The 23,793-nt window shown below is 47.1% G+C and overlaps 1 protein-coding gene across 4 annotated transcripts in view; it reads left to right on the top strand.

Annotated features, from left to right (window-relative positions):
* CSMD2 (CUB and Sushi multiple domains 2) overlaps positions 1-23,793 on the top strand; it is a 600,967-nt gene that overhangs the window by 435,265 nt on the left and 141,909 nt on the right. For all 4 annotated transcript variants that reach the window (XM_045064163.1, XM_045064162.1, XM_045064161.1 and 1 more), the window contains exons 26-27: positions 15,323-15,525; positions 20,408-20,599. In XM_045064163.1, the coding sequence (XP_044920098.1) occupies positions 15,323-15,525; positions 20,408-20,599 (395 nt within the window). The remainder of the gene's footprint in view (positions 1-15,322; positions 15,526-20,407; positions 20,600-23,793) is intronic.

The raw sequence follows: 23,793 nt of genomic DNA, 5'->3' as shown, positions 1-23,793 counted from the left end.
TAACAAAACACTCATTGAACACTTCCTCTGTATCAGAGACTGTGCAGTGGCAAACACAAGAATTGGACTAAGGCCGGTCTTTGTCTTCCAGGGGCTCACATTCTATGAGGAAAATATTCAAACAAACAGGTCCCTCCAAGACAAAGTAGTTACTGTAAGTGAGTGTAAGCCAAGTTCAGTAATGGAGAAGAGAGAGAAGGCCTGCCTGCAGGCATCAAGGCAAACATTCCAAATGAGGGGGAAAGAGCAAAGGGACAAACAGAGGGCAAAATGTAGGGTCTGTCCACGAAAGACTGCTTGCTTCCTTGATGTGGCTGAGGACTGCGCGGGGAAGATGAGGTTGCGTGGGGAACAAGGGCTCTCTGCAGGACCCTGTGTGCCAAGACGAGAACTCAAGATGGATTTCTCAGTATAATGAGGAGCCATTGGAATATTTTGAAGACAGTAACCACATTCAGTTCAATTAAAATACTTGGAGCATTTACTCAGTGCCAGGCGTTCTGCCAGGTACTGAGGGTATAAATATAAATAAGAAACAGTCTTTTCCCTTGAAAGTCTCAGTCTTATAGATAGACATTTTATCAGTTAGGAATAGAAGCTGAAAAACTGACTAAAGCTGGCTTCAACAGATGGAGGTTCACTTTTCTCTTGGAACAAGGATGCGAAGGTCCCATCCAGACCCAGGGTAGCCACTCAGGAGGACAGCATCTTTCTTCTTGCACCGCTGTCCCTGGACGCTGTCCTCTGGCTTACCCCACTGCACTTCGGTCTCAAAGGGGAGAAGCCAAGGCACAGAGCTTCCCCATGCTGAGGGTTTGTGTATTTATTCGGTGAGAATCACCATCTTTACAGGCATCTTCCTACATCTGATTAGTCAGAACTTGCCGTGAATGCCTGGCTGGGAAAGTGGGAAATCAATTTTGTTTTGCTTTTACAGTTTCAGTAGTAGAGATAGATGAGAGTTTTTGGAAATGGAGTGCAGACAGACCATCCTACAGGGCCTGCTACAGATTCTAATATGATGTGATAAATGCAATAGTGGAAGTTACGTGTGAAACACAATCAAAGAGCACGTGCAAGGATGGTTCCTAATTCCAGGTGGTGCCAGGGGTAGGGGCAAGGTGTTCTGGAGAAGAGGGATTATGGTAGCTACGTTTGAAAGCACAGTAGGAGCTTACCAGGCTGGGTGGAGGTCAGAGCCTTGCAGGCATGTGGAAGAGAGGAAGGGCTTTTTCTGGAAGAACCCATCATCTGGTGTGATGTAATGATATCTCCATTTCTAAAAGGAGATCATTGTTGGCAACGCAGAGAAATTGGCTGGGAAACCAGGGAAGGAGTCTAGGATAACTGAGGGGTCCTGGTTATATTCAGAAGAACTGAGGCTTGTTTCTGAGTACAGATCTGACTAGGCTGGAGAGCTTCGTGTGACTGGGAAATGGGGCGAAGGGAGAAGACACGGTCTCTTCCAGGTGTGCCTTTCCTAGGGAGATCTGGGGCCCATGGAGGCTGGGAAAACTTGTTCTGGAAGCTTTGATTTCCATTCCCAATGCTCATGTTTGGCTTATGGTCCTAGTTTATCGATTTTTAACTGTAGGGATGCTCTTTAATGATTAATGCAAAGGGTGACCTGAAAGCTCCCTTCTTGGTTGTTGGTCACACAGCTGTAGGATTACCGGGAGATAGCGGCCTGTAGTTTTGATGAACCAGAACCCCTGCCTAGTGGAGCTTGTCTTCCTGGGAGGAGCCTGGACCAGACAAAACATCTGGCTACGCCTGAGACCCAGAGTCCCCACCTGCAGTTTCCCATCAATCATAGGGCCACCATCCCCCACTGCGGTCAGCGTTGCTTCCCTTAGACAGCAAGTGGGCAGCTGGCCCAGAGGAGGCAGAAGGCACCAGAAGTGAAGCTTCTGTTTGTAGCTCTTGCCAGGAATCCCGGCTGCAGGTTTAGCAGCTTCCAGAAGGTTTGGTTTTGAGCAGTGACAGTGAGTTAAACCTTAAACAGAGAAGGTCCGTGTACTTGCACTGCGAGAGCTGACCTCCTGCAGGAACTGAGCAGATAAGCATATACACGGCGGGGCGTCCCTTTGTCAGACTTGAGATTTCAACAAATTGGGAAATCGTCAAAAGGAGCTCAGAAGTTTTTTGAAGGAGAGGATATGGATACTCCCTGGGTGTCAGTGTAAGAGTGGTGGTGGTCTCTAGCCATTTAGTTTTCATGGATCACCTCTAGAAAAAGAACACAAATTACTTCAAATCATCCAAGAATAATAACCCATCTGAGCTACGCTTAATAGTCGAATTGGCCAGCAGATGTGAACTTGACTCTGAGTTTACCATGCCAAAAATGGACTCCAGTATTTCTTAGAGGGGGATTCCATTCATTCAACAAAAGAAATGAGTACCTGCATTCCTGGCCACACTGGACCAGGAGAGAGCTCACCCTCTCAAAAGACTAAGTAAACAAGCAAAAAAGAAATATAAGAAACTTTTGTGATACCACATAACACATACCATTCTTTAAAAAAGGGAATCATTTCCCTAAAGAAATAAGAAGATATTTTCTGAAAAGATTGTATTATAGTAAACAAAAGAAAATCTAAATGGATAGATGTATGCTATTCTCATTTAAATATAAGAAATAGGGATGATCGGTAGCAGAAGGATGGATAATGGAATGCGGGAGGGGAGATCCTGAGAAAGAGTGACCTTGATAATCACAAGTAAAGAATGAAAAGAAGCTAATGACACAGTAGCTAAAATCTACAAGCTAAAATCTACAAGAGTAGCACTTGCCTTGTAAGAAACAAAAGCACTGAAGAAAGAGACAATCTGGAGGGTCTGTTTGAGACTGCAGAGACAAAGTGCAAGGATGTGGAAATAATGAAAGAGAAGTTACCCAGTGTGGAAGACAGAGGACCAACCAGGCAGCACAGATGGAGAAGAGTATAATAATAAAATACAAACTGTGAGCAGACTCCTCTGAGAAGGGACAGAGGGAGGGACTGGACTGAAGTGTCCTTGGTGAATTGAACAGACTCACTGAGTTTCAGCCAAAACGAATTAGATAGAACTTGATGAAAAATGGATCAGTTCCAAGGATAATAAAAGATTCTTGAAAGCTTTTCACAAAACACACTCACACAGGTAAGCACACAACCAGTCCTCCTCAAATAAAATGGTCATTTATGAGAAACCACCCCTACACCAAACCCAATCCTCCTAAAATCTCCCCTCCTTCACATCATTGGCCAAGAACAGTAGTGCTGTAAGACCAAAGAATCATTGATTCAGCCAAGATCTAATGTGCACAAAAGCCACAGAAAATTGCCACTGGGGCTTCTTGAAAAACTCGCAAATTGTAGTAGGCTGAGTTATGGCCCCAAAAGACTTCAGGTTTTAATGACCGGAGCCTGTAAACATTAGCTTATTTGGAAAAACAATCTTTGCAGCAGTGATTAAATCAAGGCTCTTGAGATGAGGAGATTTTCCTGGATTCTCTGGGTGGGCCCTAAATGCAGCCACATGAATCCTTGTAAGAGGGAAGCAGAGGGAGATTTTATACACAAGAGGGCAAGATACAGAGATTGGAGTGATGCAGCAGCAAGCTAAGGAGAGTCAACAGCCACAGGGACAGAGGGAATTATTTCATGGAAAGGTGCCTGTGCTATGATAATGCTAACAGTCATGGATCTTTACATAACGAATAACCGACCAAGAAAATGTAGAGTTAAATCTGTCATAAATACAAGAAATTGACAGTCGTAGAAGGACCTTAACACATCTTTCTTAGTCAAGTAAAAGGGGAAAAAAGTCATACACCTGAAGTGAATATAACACTGTGTATTAGTTACACTTCAATAAAAATAAAGAGAACAGAAATAGACTTTGCTTTAGGTGATTTTACCATTTATTGATTTTTGCACTATGTATCAGGCTTGGTGCCAGGTACTTTATATGTGATTTCATTTACAATAATCCTCCCAGCAACACTGCTGGATGGAGGCCGTTACCACCATTCGACAGAGAAGTAAACCAAGACTCCACAAGGTCACCTGATGAGCAATCCCAGAACAAGATGTGAAGCTGTGTCTTTGATTCCATAGCCACTGTTTTTTTCCCTCTGGATTATGCACTTCAGGAGGCGTGAACCTTTCATTTATGGACAACATTTTCTTCTGGGAAGAATAAAGACACACCTGTCCTCACAAAATCCCTGACACCTCCAGGACAGGTTCCGGTCCATGACAGGCGGTCACACAGCCTTCACATACAAGGTGCCCATGACAAGAAGGAAACCAGTCCAAGGTGAGGAAAGCTGAAAGACACAGCAGTAGCCTAAATCCTGCATTTGTGCACTGCCCCAGCCTCTCACAACGCCATCACCGTAGCCACTGCAGTGACCCCAAGCTCAGGTTCATTTTTTCCCTCATGGAAGTAACAAAAGAATCTTTTTTCTGTCAGATACCAGCTGGCCCCAGGAAATAAGAGCCTCTCATTTTGCTCTAGACGCCAATGCTTGCTTTGGGCTTTGGTCTGTCTTCTCCGTTTTTGCTCTTTGGATGGCAGGATGCTTTAATTATTATTGTCTGCTATTATGATCATGGTTTAATTGTCAGTTTGCAGCTCCGTGGCTCAGAAGGGGGCATTTTATAAAACAAGTATTTTCTTATTGTAGTTGCCAGTGTCACTGAGGATAATTTGGGCTTCCTTCTCATTTGGGGGCAGGGGTGATTTCCAACCCTCTCCCCCCGGCAGCAACTGTCTGTTCGCGGGCCATTTTCCCCTGATATAAAGATCCACCATTAGGACTTGTGCCTCTGCACCATCCGTTGGGTTCATGGAGTGGCAACAGTTGCCCTGGAGGACCGAAGGCCCTTTCACATTTGGGGGCCGCAAGTGAAATCAAATGAAGTCAACATGTCAAGATGCTGTGGATTTTTTTTTTCTTGCTTTTGTGTATCTGTCTGACATGTAATGGATCCAGATGAGCTCCCTATAAGCAGTGGGGTTGGCAGAATCCAAAGAGCATCCAAGGTATCCAAGTTTCCTTGGGACTGAGGGGACTGAGGACCAGATCTCAGAAGCAGGTTTTGCCTGGACAGCTCTTGAGAGGTACGGGCACCTGCAGCGAGAATCCACTGTTCCCCTAGCTTTTTAGATTGAGACTCTGGTGAAAAATCTCTTCGTGCCCTTGAAGCTGAGTGTCATGAGCCTTACTCCCTTATCAGCAAAGTCCGGCAGAGTTTCCGTGGCAGGCTGGTAGGGGGTGGCAGAGGAGCAAGGGCCGGGTGGGAGTGCCCTCCCTGGGGCACCTGCTGCCAGGAGATTGTGGAAGAAGGTGGGACTCTACAGAGACACTGTAAGACAAGGTGTCTGGAGATCCTGGAACAGGGTCAGCCCCACCATCCAGGGTGCCCTGAGGTTGAAGCAGGTGGCAACCAGCTGAGCTTTGATGACCCAGCCCTGGAGAGAGCAGAGTCTCAGGACAGTCCCCAGGGAGCCAGAGAGAGAGAACTAGAGACCAGTGGGGCTGAGGAGCTGAGCAGTATATTTGTTGGTCCCCATGAGCACCCATGTTATATCCGAGGCAAAACAGACACCAGACTTAGGACAGTGTGACCAACTCCAGCCCCTCCTTTGGTGTTTGGTGGGCACTGGTTTTCCGCCCCTGTCCCCAGCCCTGCCCCATCACCGCACAAACCACTGTCACTAGGATTATAGATACAGGATATATATATATATAGATATATATATATATATATATATATATCCTATTATTGATATACCTATATATAGATTACCTATATATAGATATAGGATGTAGGATTATTGCCTTCTCCACAGCAGCTTGGGCATTATTGCTGTCCCTCTGAGACTCTCCCCCATCTTGGCTTCTAGGACTGTACCTTCTCCTGCTTTTCCTTCTACCTCTTAGTCTTAGTCTCCATGGGCTTCTCCTTCCCCATTCATCCCTAAAGTCAGAATCCTCTAGAAACTTCCTTCCTTATGTGCCTTTCATGCTGTAAACTCATTGGACATGCTTGTCCAAATCCACCACCTGCACCCCATGCTTGTGTCCTCCCAAAGAACTGGTACTTTTCTCTCTCTAGACCACCCATGTCTTTATGCTGTCTCTGTTCTCTCCCTGGCATTCCCTCTTCTTCCCATGTTCCTCATCCACCCCCTTCATCTGCACACAGCCTGTGCATCTGACAAGACTCTCAGCTCAGTTGTCACCTCCTCCAGGGGGCCTGCCTCACCCCCTCCACCCAGGTAGGGGTCTGCTCTGTGCATGCCTTCACCATAGAACCCATCACACCACACTTAGGGTCAGAGACATGCCATATTCCCATCAGTGCTGTCTGCATCCAATACCTGTTCTCTCTTGATTGGATGTGTGACTCTTGGTATCTGTATCTAGACTCAAAGAACCTACCAGGCTGGGCTTAGCCAGTGTGCGACCATGACTGCATCCTCCCCATGTCTCCTGGGTTTGGACGAGGCTGCTAGCTCTGGCTTGGGGTCGGTGCCACTAGCTCCTATTTCTTTGGTAGTGATAGAGCACCAAAAATTCAGTGGGAAGATGCAAGGAGCTGGATGTGGGCCATAAAGAGAGATGTTAGAACCTCTGGCAAAATAGGACGTATCTTCCTTAGCACAAAGGATTTCATTTCCTCTCACTATGTGGTACACACTTGACAAGGAGAGTAGGTGAGTTTGGCTGAACTATGGTATTCCTGCAAGGTGGTGAGCAGTTCATTCATTCATAGTTCAACCAGACCAAGAGCTTAGCATGGGCCAGGCCTGGTGCTGGGTACCAAAGATACAGAGATGAATCAGTCAGAAACACAGCAGTTAAGGAGCTTGGTAAGATAGGTATGTCACCGATGGGTCCAAAGCTGTGGGAGCACATGGAGAGACCATCTGTCCAGATGGGGTTCATGGGGTCGGTGGGGGATGGGGAGGCAGTGCACAATATGGAGACACCCAGGGAAAAGTCCTCACTGAGTGTGGGGTATCAGCTGGTACATGCTAGTCAGGTGGTATATGAGTTTGTGGGGCTGCAGTAACAAACAGAATAGCTTGAAACGAGAACAGAAATATACTTTCTCACAATTCAAAGTCAAGGTGTCGGTGCTCCCCCTTAAGACTCTGTGGAAAAATCTGTGACCTTCTTCTGGCTTCTGGTAGTTGCCAGCCACCCTGGGCTCATAGATACATCCTCCAGTCTCTACCTCTGTGTTCACATGGTCTGTTCCCCGCTGACCCCTCTGCTTCTCTGTATCCCAGTCTCCCTCTCCTTTCTCTGATGAAGACATCAACCTTTGGGTTTAGGGACCACCCTAACCCAGGATGACCTCATCTGAACTTGATTACATCTGCAACAATGCATTGATTTCCCATTAAGGGCACACTGACGATTCCAGTTAAGGTGACACTGAAGGGGTTGAACTCAGCCCACTGCAGGTGGCAGGTACGGGAGTGTATGGGAGGGTAGGAATGTTCCAGGCAGAGAGAAGTCCCTGAAGCAAGAAGACAAGAAGGAAACGGCTAGAACAGAGAGGACTGGAGGATGGCAGCTGGGGCTCCTAAAGGACTTGGTGAAGGAAAGAACAGTGTGGTTCAGAACAAACCCTGTACCCCGCACAGAGAAGGTGAATCAAAAGGGTGGGAGGGAGTCTGGATTCAGGAAGGCTAGCCCCACGTTTTATAAGCCTCTGTGTGTGCTGTTCCCTCTCTTGTGATCTTCCTCTCTCCATCTCCTCCTGCTTTTCTTTTTTTTTTTAATTAATTAATTTATTTTCAGAAAAACAGTATTCATTATTTTTTCACCACACCCAGTGCTCCATGCAGTCCCCTCCTGCTTTTCTTTTCGGTCTTCAAAACTACTGCAAAGACACCTCCTCCTTGGAATTTTCCTTGCTTCACTCAGAAGACAATGTGAAAGGAATGCCTTTGGTACTAGAGAGACATGCACTGAATGCTGGCCCTGAGCCTTACTAGCTGTTTGATATCCACTCCCCACTCCCCACCCCGCAGGGGTCTGTGTTAAACCCCAGGGACTTCAGTCCCCCCATGAGCAAGTGGCAAAAGTAACCTGCAAATCGAAGCGTTTTCAAAGGGATCCCACACATATTACTGTGTGTTTTTCACTCAGCAGTAGCAGCCTCCAGGGCAGAGACAGAGTGTGACGCCCAACACACTTCAGCCCTCTTCCCTGGCCTGTGTCATGTCTGTGGCCCAAAGAAGCAGACACCCTTGGGAGGAAGGCTTCTCTGTGAAGCAGTACCTTTTACCTCTTCCTCTCCCTTCAGTGCCTCCCCACCTGGGGTCAGGGGGGAGCAGGGTCCTCAAAACTGCTCCCAGTTTTTCAAAAGCCAAAGAAGACTTATGCTCACCTGCAGAAGAGCTGCTCAGGCAAGCCTACTGTCTGCCAGGCCTGGAATGAGCCCTATCGATCAGAACCTCTGATTAGCATTTTACAGACTTTGATTTCTCAAAGATGAAAACAAGTCTTCAATGAGTCTTAATCAGGGTGGTCCATTTGACAAAGGAAGTCTTCCCTGGCTCTCTTCAAGGATTTCTAATACAAGGGGTCACCACACCCCTCCCTGCAGCCAGTCCCCCCACCCCAGCTACCTGCCGTGCACCCACTCCAGCCCCTGCCGCTACTCCCATCTGGGCAGCAGGAGTGACCGTAAAATGGAAATTGGATCCTGCCAGACCTCAGCAAGAAGATTCCTCGATGAAACCCAAACTCCCCCTCCCCCAACCCTGCACCCGCACCTTCGGTCCCCCACCTGACCTGGCGTCCACCTGCCCATCTCAGTCCTGCAACAGCCTTTCTGTTTGCAGGCCTTTGCACCTGCTGCTCGCTACCACAGGAAGCGCCCTCCTACCTCTTGCTCCATTCTGGGCTGGTACCTGGGAGCCTCTCCGATTGCCTCCCTGTCCCCTCCTTCCAGAGGGCCTCCCTGCCAGGGCGCTCTCTGGAAAGCGGGTCCTCTGTCTCAGCATCCTGCTTCCTTCCACGCAAGTGCCACCACAGCTGATCATCTTTACAGGGATTTGTGTGTAAGAGAATATTGCCCATGTCCAGAAACAACTGGAAAAGGATGCCCTGTCCTTGTCACCATTATCTCTCCGCACCCAGCGCAGGGAGGTGTTGAAACAAATGAATGCAGTAAGAGGTCTGGCCCTTCAGCCTCATTCCTTCTGGCTGCTGAGCTGCATTGTTTCTGCCTGCAGAGGACCTCGGGCTCCCTCCTCTGCCTCTCCCCCTGCCATTCTCTAGACCTGTTCAACGCCAAGCCTTTGACTTTTGTCTGATTATCAGATCAGCGGAGCCGAATGCAAGGAGCTGGAATTTTTAATTCATGGTCTCAAAGTTCAGCCCTTTCACCTTGTTATGATTCTCATGTAAGCTATTGATTACTGATAGGGCCTCCCCGCACACACCTGCCTCCCCGCCACAGCCTCTTCCTTCTGGAGGCACAGGCGGCATTCTCAGGGGAAAGAGTGGGAGCACCAAGGTTGGACCCAGACTATAATTATATAATGTAATTCTGGCTCACTCTCAAACCAGCCCTTGACCTTGGGCAAGTTATTCAACCTCTCTGAACCTCTGTATTCTCATTTTTAAAGACGGAAAGGATGCCACTTACAAAATAAAGATACTCACGGGGACTAAGTGAGACCACGCGGAAGTGCTTTGTACTTGGTGGTTGTCATATAAATATGTTTCATCCCTGCTCCATCTCCATATTCTCTCTTCCTATCAGATGTTCCTCCTGGAATTTCATTCATTCATTCATGGATTCATTCACTCACTCCTTCAGTTATTTAACCTCTGGGATCTCAGTGGGTCTCTTAACTAAAAGGGGACAAAACCCAGATTCCTCTAGCTAATTCTGGGGCCTCATCATCTTCCCACTCTCAGCCCAGCTCTACTGTCTGTGACCTCCTGACGCCACTTGGACTCCAGTGTGGGAATCACATTTCTTCCTGGCCCCTTCACCTTGCTCCATTTCTGGGTCTTGTCTCATGTTATTTTTCTTTAAGATTTTTTTTATTCATCTGACATAGAGAGAGAAAGAGAGAGAGTGACAGAGAGCATGAGCAGGGGTGGAGAGAACAAGAAGCTCATCAGGGAGCCCAATGCAGGGTTCGATCCCAGGACCCTGGGATCACAGACCCAAGCCAAAGGCAGATGCTTAACCAACTGAGCCACCAAGGTGCCCCTTGTCTCATGTTATTAATGCAAAGAAAACCTATTCCCTTTCATACCTGCAAACTTCAAGTCTCATCTCCTCCCTCCCTCCCTCCCTGACAAGTCCAGCCCCCGAGAGCCTCTCTTTTTTGAGAATACATCTGGCCATACCACACAGCTTACTTCCTGGTCTGCTCCTGTGGATAAGGCCAATTTTGCATCCACTGAGTATCTCAGAGAAAGAAAAGGAAGGGTGCAGTTTGGCACAGAGTGAGTTTGCCTGTTGGCTCTGCTTCCTGGGAAGCTCCCACTTCCTCTTTCCAATCAAGTGTGGGGCCCCAGACTGCAGTCTGTTTCCTGCTGAATGCATGGAAGGGAAGCCCATCTGTCTTTACTCTGCCGGAACCCCCCGGGAGGGGATGCCTGCCAGGGGAACTAGCACCCACACAGCTTCTGGTGTGGCGGACCTGCACCTCTATCTATAAAAGGGTTTGTTTGGGAAATCCAGGAGATTCACTTGAATCCTAGTAAAACTACCTGGTAACTGAAAAGAAAAAACATGCACACATACCCAACAACAAATACACAAATAAAAATTAGATCTCATTCATAATAGAATAAAAAATTAATAAGAAGTATGCAAAGAAAAACATAACAAAGAAGAAAACCATGAAATGTTACCAAGACACACAAACAAAGCCCTAAATAGATTAAGATACCTACAGTGTTCCTGGCTGGGGAAAAATAACGTAAAGCTATCAGTTTGCCCAAATGAATCAATACATGTGTGCAATTCCAATCAAAGTATCAGTGAGGTTTTTTTGGAACTTGATAACTATAAAGTTCATCTCAAAGGATAAATTTGGGAAAATAGCTAAGAAATTTGGGGGAGAAAAATGAAGGGGGATTTGCCCTGGAAGAATATGAAATATGAAAACAGAAGTAAGTTGGGTAGGTGTGCTTGTGGTACAATAAGTAGCATCTGGAGAGACCAAGGAGGGAGTCCTGGAGCTAAGGAGGGTGTCTAGAATCAGAGTCATGACCAAAATGATGTTTCATATCCATGAGGGGAGCCTGGATTATACAGTGACAACTGTCTTCATTCCCCAGACATTCGTGGGCACCATCCAAAGTGTCAGGCACGTCATAGGCTCTGAGGCCACCAGAGTGAATAGCCCCTGGTCCCCCATTCATGAAAATTATCTTCTAGTTGGGGAGACAGGTAGTAAACAAATGAGTAAGTATAGACTGCAATAAATGCTCAGGAGGAAGTAAACAGAGCATTTTGATAGTCAAAACATGGACAAGGCTATTTTAGACCAGTGGTAGGAGAGTTGAGTGTCCATCTGGAAACATAATGAACCTATAAACCTCAAAAAATAGAACTAACAAGATCTGGGGAAATACTCAAGTTTGGCTTTTTAATCTTGTGGGAAGAAGAGGGTTTGCCCAAGCATAACACATCACTCAGTATCTTTTTTTTTTTTTAAGTTATCTCTTTTTTTAAAAAAAATACATTTTATATATTTGAAAAAGAGAGCAGCAAGTGGAGGGAGAAGCCAGCTCCCCACTGCAGGGAGCCCAATGTGGGGCTCGATCTCAGGACCCTGGGATCATGACCTGAGCTGAAGACAGATGCTTAACCAACTGAGCCACCCAGGCGCCCTGTCATCAGTATCCTTAAGGGAAAAGAATAGCAGATTTGTTACATAAAATGACTTAAGTCCAGACACAGCTGGGTGGCTCAGTTGGTTAAGCATCTAACTCTTGATTTTGGCTCAGGTCATGATCTCAGGGCCTGGGATCCAGCCCCTGTCAGGCTCTGCACTAACCAAGGAAAAGGATTTTTTCCTTCCTTGAGGATTTTCCTTCTTCTCCCGCTGCCCCTCCTCCCACTTACTCTCTCTCAATATAATAAATAAATCTTTTAAATAAATAAATAAATAAGTCTTAAAAAAATAAATAAGTCCTACACCAAAATAGGCACCCTATACAAAATTTAAAGGGCAAAAAGACACCAGCTGCTAGGAGAAAATATTAGCAATATTTAAGAGAGAAATAAAAATATATAAAAATAATGAATAAAAATTATAGTTAATTGTAAATAGAATTTTAAAAGACAAATAACTCTGTTAAGATGGCTAAAGGTTATGAAGATATGTAAGTTGGCAATAAATATATGCAAAGATATGCTTATAACAAAATATAACAAAGATACACGTTTAATATGCACGTAACTTAAATTATCCAGAACACCAGTGAGATTCCATTTTGGTTTAGCAGATGGGCAAGTATTTTAAATACCTGATGTTGATGAGGTGAAGTTTAGAGAGAGGAGTCACACTTATACTGTTTAGTGAGAATGTAAATTGATGCAATCACTTAAGAGAATAATTTAACAGCATTTATAAAAGATTTTTAAGTGTATACTCATCCCCTCCAGAATTCCTCCAACAGTTGACTGAGATGTTAACAGAAATGGGCAAAGCTATGTAAAGATGGGAATATTCCTTGCAGTCTTATGTGAGATAATGAAATACAACAGTGTCCATTTTTTGTAGGAAAAAAAAAAGAAATATATGTATTATGTCCCTAACAGTCTTAAGCAAAAAAAGTAACGTAAAATATGGTCCCATTTGGGGAGTGCACACTATGTGCACACGGAAAGAAAGTCTGGAACGATATGCAGCAAGACTAATATCAAGTGAAAAGCTTTGGAGAACAGATTGGTTTGTGTAAGAGACTTTTTAAAAAATTCAGTACATCTATATATTGTTTGTCTTTTTCTGCCTTGAGCGTGTCTTATTTTTATAATTTAAAAATATACTTTTTAGGGATTTTATTTTATTTATTTGAGAGGGGAGGGGCAGAAGGCGAGGAAGAGGGGAAGCACACTCCCGCTGAGCACACCAAGCCAGCCACTGTGGGGCTCAACCCCAGGACCCGAGAGCACGACCTCAGTTAAAACCGAGAGTTAGATGCTCAACCGATTGAGCCGCTCAGGTGCCCCTAAAAAGATATTTTTGGCTTCTGGAACAGAAAAAGGGTATCAGTGGAAAAACTGGTGAGATTCAAATGAGGCCTGGCGCTGAGTTCATGCATCCAAGTTGGTTCATCAGTTGTGACAAATGCACCTGGGAAACATAAGACATTAACAGTGGGAGAAATGGTGAGGGGTCTATGGGAATTCTCCATATTAACTTCGCAACTTTTCTGTAAGTCTAAAATTGTTCCAAAATAAAAATTTGATTAGGAGAGAAAGGCTGGTAGTCAAATAGCTTTGGCAGCCAGAACCTCTTTGCTCTGGGAGAATTCAGCGTTCCTACTCAGCTACTTTGCCCTGAGAGCTCTGTCTGTGGCCTGCAGGCAGCCTGCCCGCTCATGTGGAAACCCTGCCTGGCCTCCTCAGATCCCCAAGGATTATCTAAGCCAAGCCTATGTGTAGCCAGTGTCCCAAGTTCTGTTCTTGGAAACCAAGATGTAGGCTCACCACCCCCCTCCACAACTGGATCAGCCTCTCAAACCCCACAACACACCCCTTACCTTTATCCCCACGCCCCTTTTTCTAAGGCCGAGTTTCTTAGAGCAAATTTAGGTTCAGAGTAAAATTGAGACAAAGATGCAAAACCTTCCCATTTGCCCCCTGCCCCGCCACATGCACAGCTTCCCCAAGAACCACACCCCCCACCAGGGTGGGACATTTGTTACAAGTGGTGAGCCTACACTGACACATCGCTATTGCTCAAAGTCCATAATTTCCATCAGGGTTTGCTCTGATGGTATACATTCTATAGATTTACTTTGGCCACAAATGGCCAAACTGTCTTCCAAAGTGGCCTTACCATTTTGTATTCCCACCAGTAGTGTGTGAGACTTCCTGTTTCCCTCCCCATCAGCACTTGGTAGTGTCAATGCTCTGGATTTTGGCCATTCTCATAGGCATGTAGCGGTATCTCATTGCTGCTTTCATTTGCATTTCCCCGATGACAGGATGTGGAGCGTCTTTTCATGTGATTATTCCCTATTTGTCTATCTTTGATGAGGCGTCTGGCAAGGTCTTTGGTCCACTTTTTAAGCAGGCTTACTTGTTTTCCTATTGTTGAGTTTTAAGAATTCTTTGTTTATTTGGGGTAACAGTCCATTATCAAATTATGTCTTTTGAAAATATTTCCTCCCAGTCCATGGCTTGTCTCATTTTCTTGACATGGTCTTTTGCAGAACTGAAATTTTTAATCTCAATAAAGCCCAGCTGATCAGTAGGGTTTTTTCACGGATCATGCCTTTGGCGTATCTAGATGTCTTCCCACACCCAAGGTCGTGTAGGGTTTCTCCCACGTCTTCTAGGAGTTTATAGTTTTATGTTTACATTTAAGTCTGTGACCCAGTTGGAGTTAACTTTTATGAAGGACCTCAGTCTACAGCTAGATTCATTTTTTGCATGTGTGTGTCCAGCGGCTTCAGTGCCATTTGTTGGAAAGACCATCTTTGCTACCTCGTCAAAGATCAATTGACTGTATTTCTTGGGTCTGTCTCTGTGTTCTCTATCCTGTTCCATGGATCTCTTTGTTCTTTCACCAATACCCACCACCTTGGTTACTGCAGCTTTGTCATTACATCTTGACATCAGGTACAATCAATCTCCAGTCTTGTCCTCCTTCTGTATCATGTAGCTGTTCTGGGGCTTTCTCCCCTCCATATGAACTTTGGAATCAGTTTGTCAATAGCCACAAAATGGCTTTCTGGGATTTTTGCCTGGGTGTATGCCTTCTTGGCGTCTCCCTCACAATCTAGAATGATAGTGGACTCAGGAGGAAGTCTGGGGACCATGGTGGACAGTGAAGAGATGGGTGGGGTTCAACAGTGACAACATAAAACTCAGGATGATCAACAAAGTGCACAAAACCTACACCCCCCTCCCACCCCTGTCCCGGCTGTTAGGAACCCCCAGTAGGAGGGGCAGGCCGGCTGGAAGCCATGAGAGAAGGTGCCGCTGGACGCTGCTCTCTTCCTTCTGGCAAGTCTCTTGGGTTTCCGACCTCCTCTGACCTGAAGCCCCTGGGAGGAAAGCGCTGAGCCCAGGATGACCACCTTCCTCTTCTCTCTGTTCAGGCTCCACTTCCTGGTGTTTGACACAGAGGAGGTCCACGACGTGCTGCGCATCTGGGATGGGCCTGTGGAGAGTGGGGTCCTGCTGAAGGAGCTCAGCGGCGCGGCCCTGCCCAAGGACCTGCACAGCACCTTCAACTCGGTCGTTCTGCAGTTCAGCACCGACTTCTTCACCAGCAAGCAGGGATTTGCCATTCACTTCTCAGGTCTGTGCTCACTTCCTGCCCGCCTCTGTCCATCTGTCCTGGGGCATGACAGCAGCCCCCACCCCTCCTTGCCCTCCCTTCCTCCAGCCCTCCGCTCTTGTAGAGAGAGCCACTGAGCAGGGGCTGTGTGCCCGGCACCTGGTTAGCACTTGTGTTCAAATATCTGTGCTGGGCTTACTCTGCAGGGAAAGACAAGCAGCTTCAGAGACACTAACATGCAGATTGATGAGTACCTGGGGGGCAGGGGTGGATATAAACTACCGTGCTCACCTTGGAGCACCAGGAAGAAAAGATATTCCAGAAAACACGGAGCCCACGCTCAGACCTGCAGGAGAAGCAGCAGTAACAGAGGGAAAGACTGTGTTTCAAGCAGGGAGCAGCTGATGATTCCGTGGGGTGGGAAGGGCCACATAGTAGGACTTGGGTGGGGGTGGAGTCTGTGGATCCCTGTTAGAGAAAAAGAAAGAAAGGGGCACCCTAGGTGTGAAGAGCATGTGCACAAGTGCAGAGGCAGGATGAGAGGTTCCAGAATGTGCAATTTGAAACATGGGGAGCACAGAAGAAGGCACGCAGGCCCCTGTGGACGGTGGTATGGAGCTCTTTTATGGAACAGCCGCTCTGATATGCCGCACACTCTGGTTCTTAGTCTAGTGCGGGTCCCAGGAAGGACCGGGAGCCAAATACAAATGATCTAAATTCAATTAATTATGCACTCTAGTAGCCAATTATGGAGGAGCATTGACCCAAAAATGGGCAATGTTCACATATCCGAGTCCCGGTATTAGATAATTCATGTGTTGGTCCTGCCTCCCTCTGTGATGCATCGTCTCATCTCCTCTGAAGTGCCTCTTCCATCACTCATCTCCCTGCACAAGTGACTCTGCCTTGGTTTATGCTTATGTTTATTATACAGCAGCTGTCTTCATTACCATGTCCTTACTCCAGAGTGTGTGGGGGGGTTGCCATGGTGATTGCAAAGCGAGCCCATGTGGCACCCATGCCACGGCTTTGCCTCCACAGTCTCCCCTTGCTGGTTTATTAGCTAAGGGTGGTTGAGTGTATTTCTGGTACCAGGTAGACTGGAATGGGGCTACAGACCCTGCTTCTAGCTCTTGTGCACATCTGTTTTCTCTGTGGAGATGAGCATTCAGTAGTCTGTAGGGCAGATGAAAGCCTCCAGGATTATATTCCTTTATACCCATTAACTTGCCCAATTAATACTCACAGAAGCTTCTAGCCTGGTGAGGAAGAACTCCTTGCAGGGTTCACTGGGAGTCTTCTTCCATGGAATCCTGGTACCCGTTTGCCCATGGAGAGTCTCTGGGGACCACAGGGTAACGGTGAGCTCATCTAAGATTAGGTCCACAGGGCAACAAGGGAGTCATTTTTAGATAAGCATTTCCCTACATCTGTTCCCTGGAGTTCCACGGACTCTTGGCTGATGTTGCTGGAGAAAGAACGCTGCACGGTCTTAGGTCAAGGCAAACGTAAAGAGGCTATCGGTAACTTGGGACCTCTGAGAACTTTTGGTATGCTAATTTAGCGGGTGAATTCAGAAGGTGTCTATCTAGTAGGTCACAGTTCCCAAATATATTTGACCATGGAGGACTTTTTCCCAGACCATCTCAAGAGACTAGCATTTTATGGAACAAACTTCAGAGACTGCTGGGATAAGCCATAAAGGATCTGTAAGCAGTGAGGAGAGTGGAATGCTAAAGAGACAGCTCAGTCCACTCTCTGGGGAAAGGAGTGTTATGAATAATTAAATCAGACATGTATTTTCTCTGACTGTGCCCAAGCTAATGGTTATGGCTTAAAAAAAAAAAAAAAGAAAGAAAGAAAGAAAAGAAAAAGAAAAACCCTCTTAATTGCTCTGGCAAATTCCTCTGTGGGTTTGCGCTATCTGACCTCCTGTGCACTGTCAGCTTGGCCACGTGGGACAGCATCCCTGGGCACTGTCACGAGCCGCACCTTCGCCCAGCAGCTCCGGCTGCTTCTTCACACGTTGTCCAGCCCATAGAAGGACTATTCATCCTTCGGGGTGCGTGTCAGATGCCACTTCCTCCCCATTCAGAATAAATTGCTGTGGCCTGTGGCACAGCGAGCACTTTACTTCGATTTCTTCAGTGCGTTGTCAATCCCAGACACCCTGCCTTATGCTGGAGGTAGCCGACCCTTGCCACATCCTGCCGCTCAGACTCCTCCACAGCCCATGCATGCAGCAGCAGCTTACTCACTGCTTACTGGGAAAGCAGGCACATGGACACGTGTGCACATGAGCGCATGGTTTTCTCTAATGCGTGGATGCCCGGACGCAAGCTGCCCTGACCATCGCTTAGGTCCGTGGAGAGGGGCATGGGCAAAGCTACCTAGCCTGGACTCCAGAAAGGCCGAGACGACCTGGCCCGGGGTCCGGGTGTAACCGAGGTTCAGGAAAGGTCACCTTCCCTTTTGCTGTCCTCAGTTAGCAAATACCAGGACTCCTCTAGGGAAGGCCGCGTGGCTCGCCCCAGGTTAACTTTATAGTGTGTGTTTGACGGGGGATTATACAGAAATGCCAGAGACGATTAGTGCAGGCTTGGCTTTATTGAGTAAACATGACTGTGTAACATCTAACATCCTGTCTGAACCACGCGGATCTAGCCTTTTCCCGGGGCTTTGCCAAGCAGCTCAAATTCAGGAGCATTAAAGAGGGAAAGTGGGAACAAAGAGGGTTAGGGGGACACTGAAGGAGAGGGACTGCCACCCGCTGAGCCGGCACCACCCTAAGCACTCTGCTAGCAATTTTCACAGAAGCCTTAGAGTATGGTGGCCATTATTTAATCCATGCTGCAGACGTGGCTCTGAGGTCCAGGGAGGTTTCTCATACAAGGTCATCTAGTTAATAAGCAGCAGAGACTGGATCAGAACCCCCATGTCTGATTCCCAGACCCAGGCTCTTCATCATTGCACTCTGTCACCTCCTACATAAATAATCTTTCTGAGTATGGTCAGAACAGGGAGCTATTTTTCTTTCAGGGAATCATTTACATGTGTACAGTGCACTGTAAAGCTAGAGATGAAAGCTAAGTCTGTTTTTAATTGGGAAGGAAGAAGATTGATTCTTCTTTGACGTTATAAATAAATTCAGTAAGTGTCAGATGGTGATGATTTGTTCATTTATTTATTCATTCAACAAATATTTACTGAGCACGGCTGTGTGCTGGGTAATGTTCTAGGCCCCGGGGATACAGTTGGAAGCAAAACAGCCGAGGTCTCTGTTCCCACAGAGATGCACAAGTGATATTACAATAAAGAGACAAATGAATTAGCAAGAGTATTACAGACTGTGCAATGAAAAGAACAAAAGAGGAGAATGTGACCAAATTAGTAGCAGGAGGGGTCAAGGGATGAGCCCAGAAGAAGGTGGTTAGAGAGGCCTGTCTGAGGAGGTGATTCAAGAGCTGAAAACTGAATGACAATATGGAGCTGACTTAGGAAGGTCTGCGGCACCATCGCTTCAGGTAGAAAGACCAGCAGGTGCAAAGGCCCTGGGGAGTGGGAAAAGCAGCGAGGGACCTGAGCTTGCTGCGTTGGAAGATTTTACAGATGTAGCTGGGTATAGTATAGCATATATAAACAGATGAGCACGGCTATATTCTAATAAAACTTATTTACACGAGCAGGCATAGAAACAGATCTGACTATGAGCCCTAGTTTCTCGTATGTATCGTTACTGGGTATGAGGTATCAGATGCTATAACTCCAGACTTGTTCCCACAATCCTAGATCTTACAGTTGGTGATATTAGTGTGTACAGTTGCCCTGGGCTCGGGCTTCTCGAGTTTTTCCACTGACATCCTCCTCAGAGCAGAAGAGAGTGAATGTCTATCCATCTGTTGATCTGAAAGCTGTAGGAGGCTACAGTCTCTTTGAGGCTTCATGTTTTTGCTGAAGAACACATATGACTTTTACATTCTACTCCACAATAAATTCATTTAGTTTTGTGCATGCTATTTTTCCCCAAAATTTGGGGGTGGGGGAATCTGGCCCTCCAAGCCAATGAATATTACAGATCCTGTGGCCTCCAGGGGCTCCCATCCCTGGAGCCTGCCGCCCAGAATCTGGAGAATGACCTTGGTTGCAGCTGTCCCGATTCTTTGTCTGGACGTTCTCTTCTATCATTTCCTTTTCTCATGATGCATCTACTCATTCATTCTTTTGTTCATTTACTCCTTCCCTCCATCATTTGACATTCACTTTTAAAGCACGTGGTCTGTCCGACACTAAGTTAGGTATCAGACCACATTCCTGAGGTTTTTTAATGTTGACTACATCTCAGCTATGAATGTTTACTTTGAACTCTATTTTTCCCCTTGCTACACACCTCAGATAGAGGCCTATCTGAGGAGGTGAAAGTCTTCTGACTTTCCTCCGGTTCTAGGCTGATGTGGTGTTGGACATTTGCCTTCACCTGACTGCAGTTCTCCCTATGCTTGTTAACACCCGCTGCTCGGCCTACAGGGAGACCAGCTCCCAACCCACTGGCAGACCCTGCTTGTCTGCTGATCTCTGCAACAAGGCGGGTATTGATCCTAGCTCACTTCTTTTACAATCATAGCTGTGCAATCACACCTAACTCATGGTACCTCGTGACAGGTGGATGCCAGCGGTGGTGAAGGTTCTGGTAATGGTTCTGACGGTGGTCCCCAGTGGTGACAGAGATGAGGGTGAGAACAAAAATGAAACGGTGGCCCTATTGCCAGTGACATAGTGGGAGGTGACAGAGATTGTGGCTGTTGCCCTGGCAGTGGGCACGGTGATGACAACGAGGGTGATGGGCTGAGACCCTCATTGGCTGGCAGACTTCTAGGCAACCCCACTTGTTCTTCTGTTCTCTCAGTGTCTACAGCCACGTCCTGCAACGACCCTGGGGTCCCACAGAACGGGAGCCGGAGTGGCGACAGTTGGGAAGCTGGAGACTCCACAGTGTTCCAGTGTGACCCTGGCTATGCGCTGCAAGGGAGCGCAGAGATCAGCTGTGTGAAGATCGAGAACAGATTCTTCTGGCAGCCCAGTCCGCCCACGTGCATCGGTACAAAGCAGCCACAGGCTGAATCCTGCCCTCTGGTCCCACCGCTTGTGTGTGCCAGACCCCATGGCCCAAGTGGCAGCTGCATCTAGAGGCTGGCCAGTAGCATCGGAAAACCCAAAGTTTATGCTGCTTTGTGTGAATATGTGCACACAAATGCCCCCTCACATTCACACACTCACAGTTACTGTCTACATATGACAAAGTCTTCACTCTCCAAAGTGGTCCCCAAAATTTCTAAGCCAGGCATGTCTACCTCTTTTCTCCCTGACTCAGGCTATTTAGGTGGAAAGGAGGATGATGGATCAGCTCGGGAGGAAGGTCAGCAGGTTCCAAAATGCCCTTTCTAATATCCAAAGCACTAGAAAGGCATCCACAGGCTCGGGTGCAAAGGGAAGAACCTTGCCTTTCTTTTCTCAAGGAAATTATTGGTTACCTGGGTGTTAGATCTCTTGATCTGTTCTTACTCTTAAAAATCTCCCCCTTTGGCCCATGCAGAAATGGAAGCTCTGCGACTTGCCCATGGTCAGAGAGCTTGTAAGGGTTAGAGGGTAATAATACTGCTCCCCAGCTCCTTGAGCCTGGGAGGAGGCAGGAAGTTGAAGGAAGAAAGAAATAGAAACATTCCAGGTATTCATTGCTGCATGGCCCTTTTTCTCAGGCAAAGTCGTGAATGCATTTATGTCCCGGATCAACGATGGGTGTTAGAAGAGAAGCAGTAGTCCCCAGGTCCCCTTACTGTGTGCTAGCCCCACACTGGACATCTTCTTACCCATCCTCATTTAACTTTCCCTACAGCTGTCTGAAATGAGCACCATTCCCTCACTTTAGAGTTCAGGAACTGAAACTTAGATAAACTTGGATATCTTGCCCAAATCACAGAGCTGGGACATGGCAGAGCCAAGATTCACACCCACATCAGTCTGAAAGGAGAGCCTTTCAATTTCCTACTTCCCACACTAGCTCCTGTGCTGGGGATGGGTTCCAGGGACTTCCCAAGACACAGCCCAGCAGCCGATGCCCCAGGCGATGCCCTACATGTCTTTCCACTCAGTTTCAGTGGGAGGCTTTGTCCAGGCATCCGAGGACTGGCCTTTGCAGGCCAAGCTCTGAGGCCTGGTGCTGAAGGTGAGACACTAAATCCTGTCTCTTAAAGGAGATTAGGAGTCACCTGGGTTATGCAGTAGGAGCATGGTGAATGAATACATAGCAGACAGGAGGTTGACTCCTGGCTTCCAAAAACAGGTCAGATCTCAGCTACATGGAATAGTATGTGCAAAAGATTGTGGAGTACTGAAGTAGACAGATCTGGGTTCAGATCCTGGCTCTGCCATTAACTAGTTCAGTGGCCTTGGAAGAACTGCTCCATCTCTCTGAGCCTTAGTTTCCTATTCTATAAAGTGAGACTAAATACACTTTCATGGCATCATGGAGTAAGGACACAACTAACCCAAATCTCAAGAAATACTGATTTCCCTCCTTCCTTTTCTCACTTCTTCCTTCCCCTCTCCTTCCCTCCCTCCCATTATTCCCTTCCTTGTTTTCGTCTCTTGGGTTTTTGGATTTACCTCCCTTCCCTGAGCATGAATCCCAACAGGGCATTGGAATTCTGGTGAGTCCCAAGAGCGAGTTAGATGAACTCTGAGGCCCCGTCCAAATTTAGCATTCTCTGGGACTGTGATTCCTTAGCTTCTTTTACAGAAAAGCAGGTCCTGAGACAAGACTGTCCCAGGTGGAGAAGGGAGGGGGGGGCTGCATGGTGTTAAGCTGTTGAGAGCAATAAATGTGCAGCAAGCAGGGCAAAGAGGTTAATTCAGCTTTCATTACCCATTCTTCTGTACTCAGCTTGGGGAAACGTTCCTCGGGCAACAAAATGAATGTCTTTGTCTCTTCTCTCAAACAGTCTGGAAATCCCAGTGACAAGCCCCTAATTTCCAGCTCCCTTGGCAGTCTGCCATGACTGGTCTGGCTGGCCTTGATATCCCTTCATTATAGGGAGGAAGCAAAGGGAGAAAACAAGTATTTATTGAGCGCCATCCCCATGATAGGCACTGGGCTAGAAGTTTTAGCTGCATTCTTGCAAATGGAATCGTCAGATGGTAAGTTTGGAGCTCAGGTTCTGGATTTCAACTATCGACCGACTCTGGTGCCTTCACCCCAATAAGCTGTGTGGCCTTGGGCAAATTTCTGACTCTCCCTGGGCCTCATTTTCCTCCCCTGTAAAATAGGAGCATTAGGAGGACCTAGATCATCACCCTGTTCTGAGGAGGAAAGAAGCTCATGCTGTAGAGCCATAAGACCACGTCTGACTCACAGCGAACCCAGTGTGCCTTAGAAGTTATTATTGTCCTTACTCTTTTTGTTATTTTTATTTACTTTATATATGGGAAAGTGGAGGCTCAGAGAGATGGGATATCTTGCCCAAACTCATAGCTAGTAAGTGGCACAGTCAGAATTGGAACCCATGACTGTGTAACTTTGAGTTTGACGGTGTTTCTCACACCTTTCACCCCACAGGACTGCCTGCCCACTTTTTGGGCATCTGGGGTGACCAGCTATCTACTACCACCCCCTCCTGGTCTTCCATGGTTTATAGGCTCCAGCTTCTGTTTCTGACTCACAGTAGGGAGGGACAGGGCGTGACCGTGGGTGTGGGACAAACATCCTGGAATGGAAGCAACACCTGGCTTCTAGTTCCCACCTGGCTTCCCACCCCTGTGAATACCTGCTGAAAGGACCAGGTGATGCTGGGATGTTGCCAAGACCTCATTTGGTCTCCTGCAGCTCGACTGACCTGCTGGTTAGTTCTGAGGCCTAGAAAGGGAAGGGACTTCCTTCCTCTGCGTACCTCTCCACCAGCCGTGAGCAGCGGGAACACTCCTGCTGGCCAAGCAGCTAGGAGTGCGGCCAGGCCTTGACGCACAAATGGCAGAGGGCAATGATGCCCAGGCTGGGGTCCTGAGTGGGAAGCAGATGTCTGAATGCCCAATGCCAGGGAGCCATCTGGAAGGGAACTGCGCCAGGGCAGAGGCCTAGAACCCAAACAAACCACAAACACTTTGGGAGTGGGCGGAAGAATCATGGGGGCAATTTCAGAAACAGCCAGGTCACCCCCATCCCTGGCTAACTGAGGGGAAGAGACCCCCAAGCCACAGAGGAAGCTCACACCCAGTGGCCTTTTCCCTCATGGAGGCATC

This window comes from Mustela putorius, unplaced genomic scaffold (assembly GCF_011764305.1).
Source record: "Mustela putorius furo isolate JIRA1106 unplaced genomic scaffold, ASM1176430v1.1 tig00003853_pilon_pilon_pilon, whole genome shotgun sequence".
In the NCBI taxonomy this organism is placed as follows: domain Eukaryota; kingdom Metazoa; phylum Chordata; class Mammalia; order Carnivora; family Mustelidae; genus Mustela; species Mustela putorius.
The sequence above is the reverse complement of the archived record's forward strand: the minus strand, read 5'-3'. Positions and strand labels throughout refer to the sequence as shown.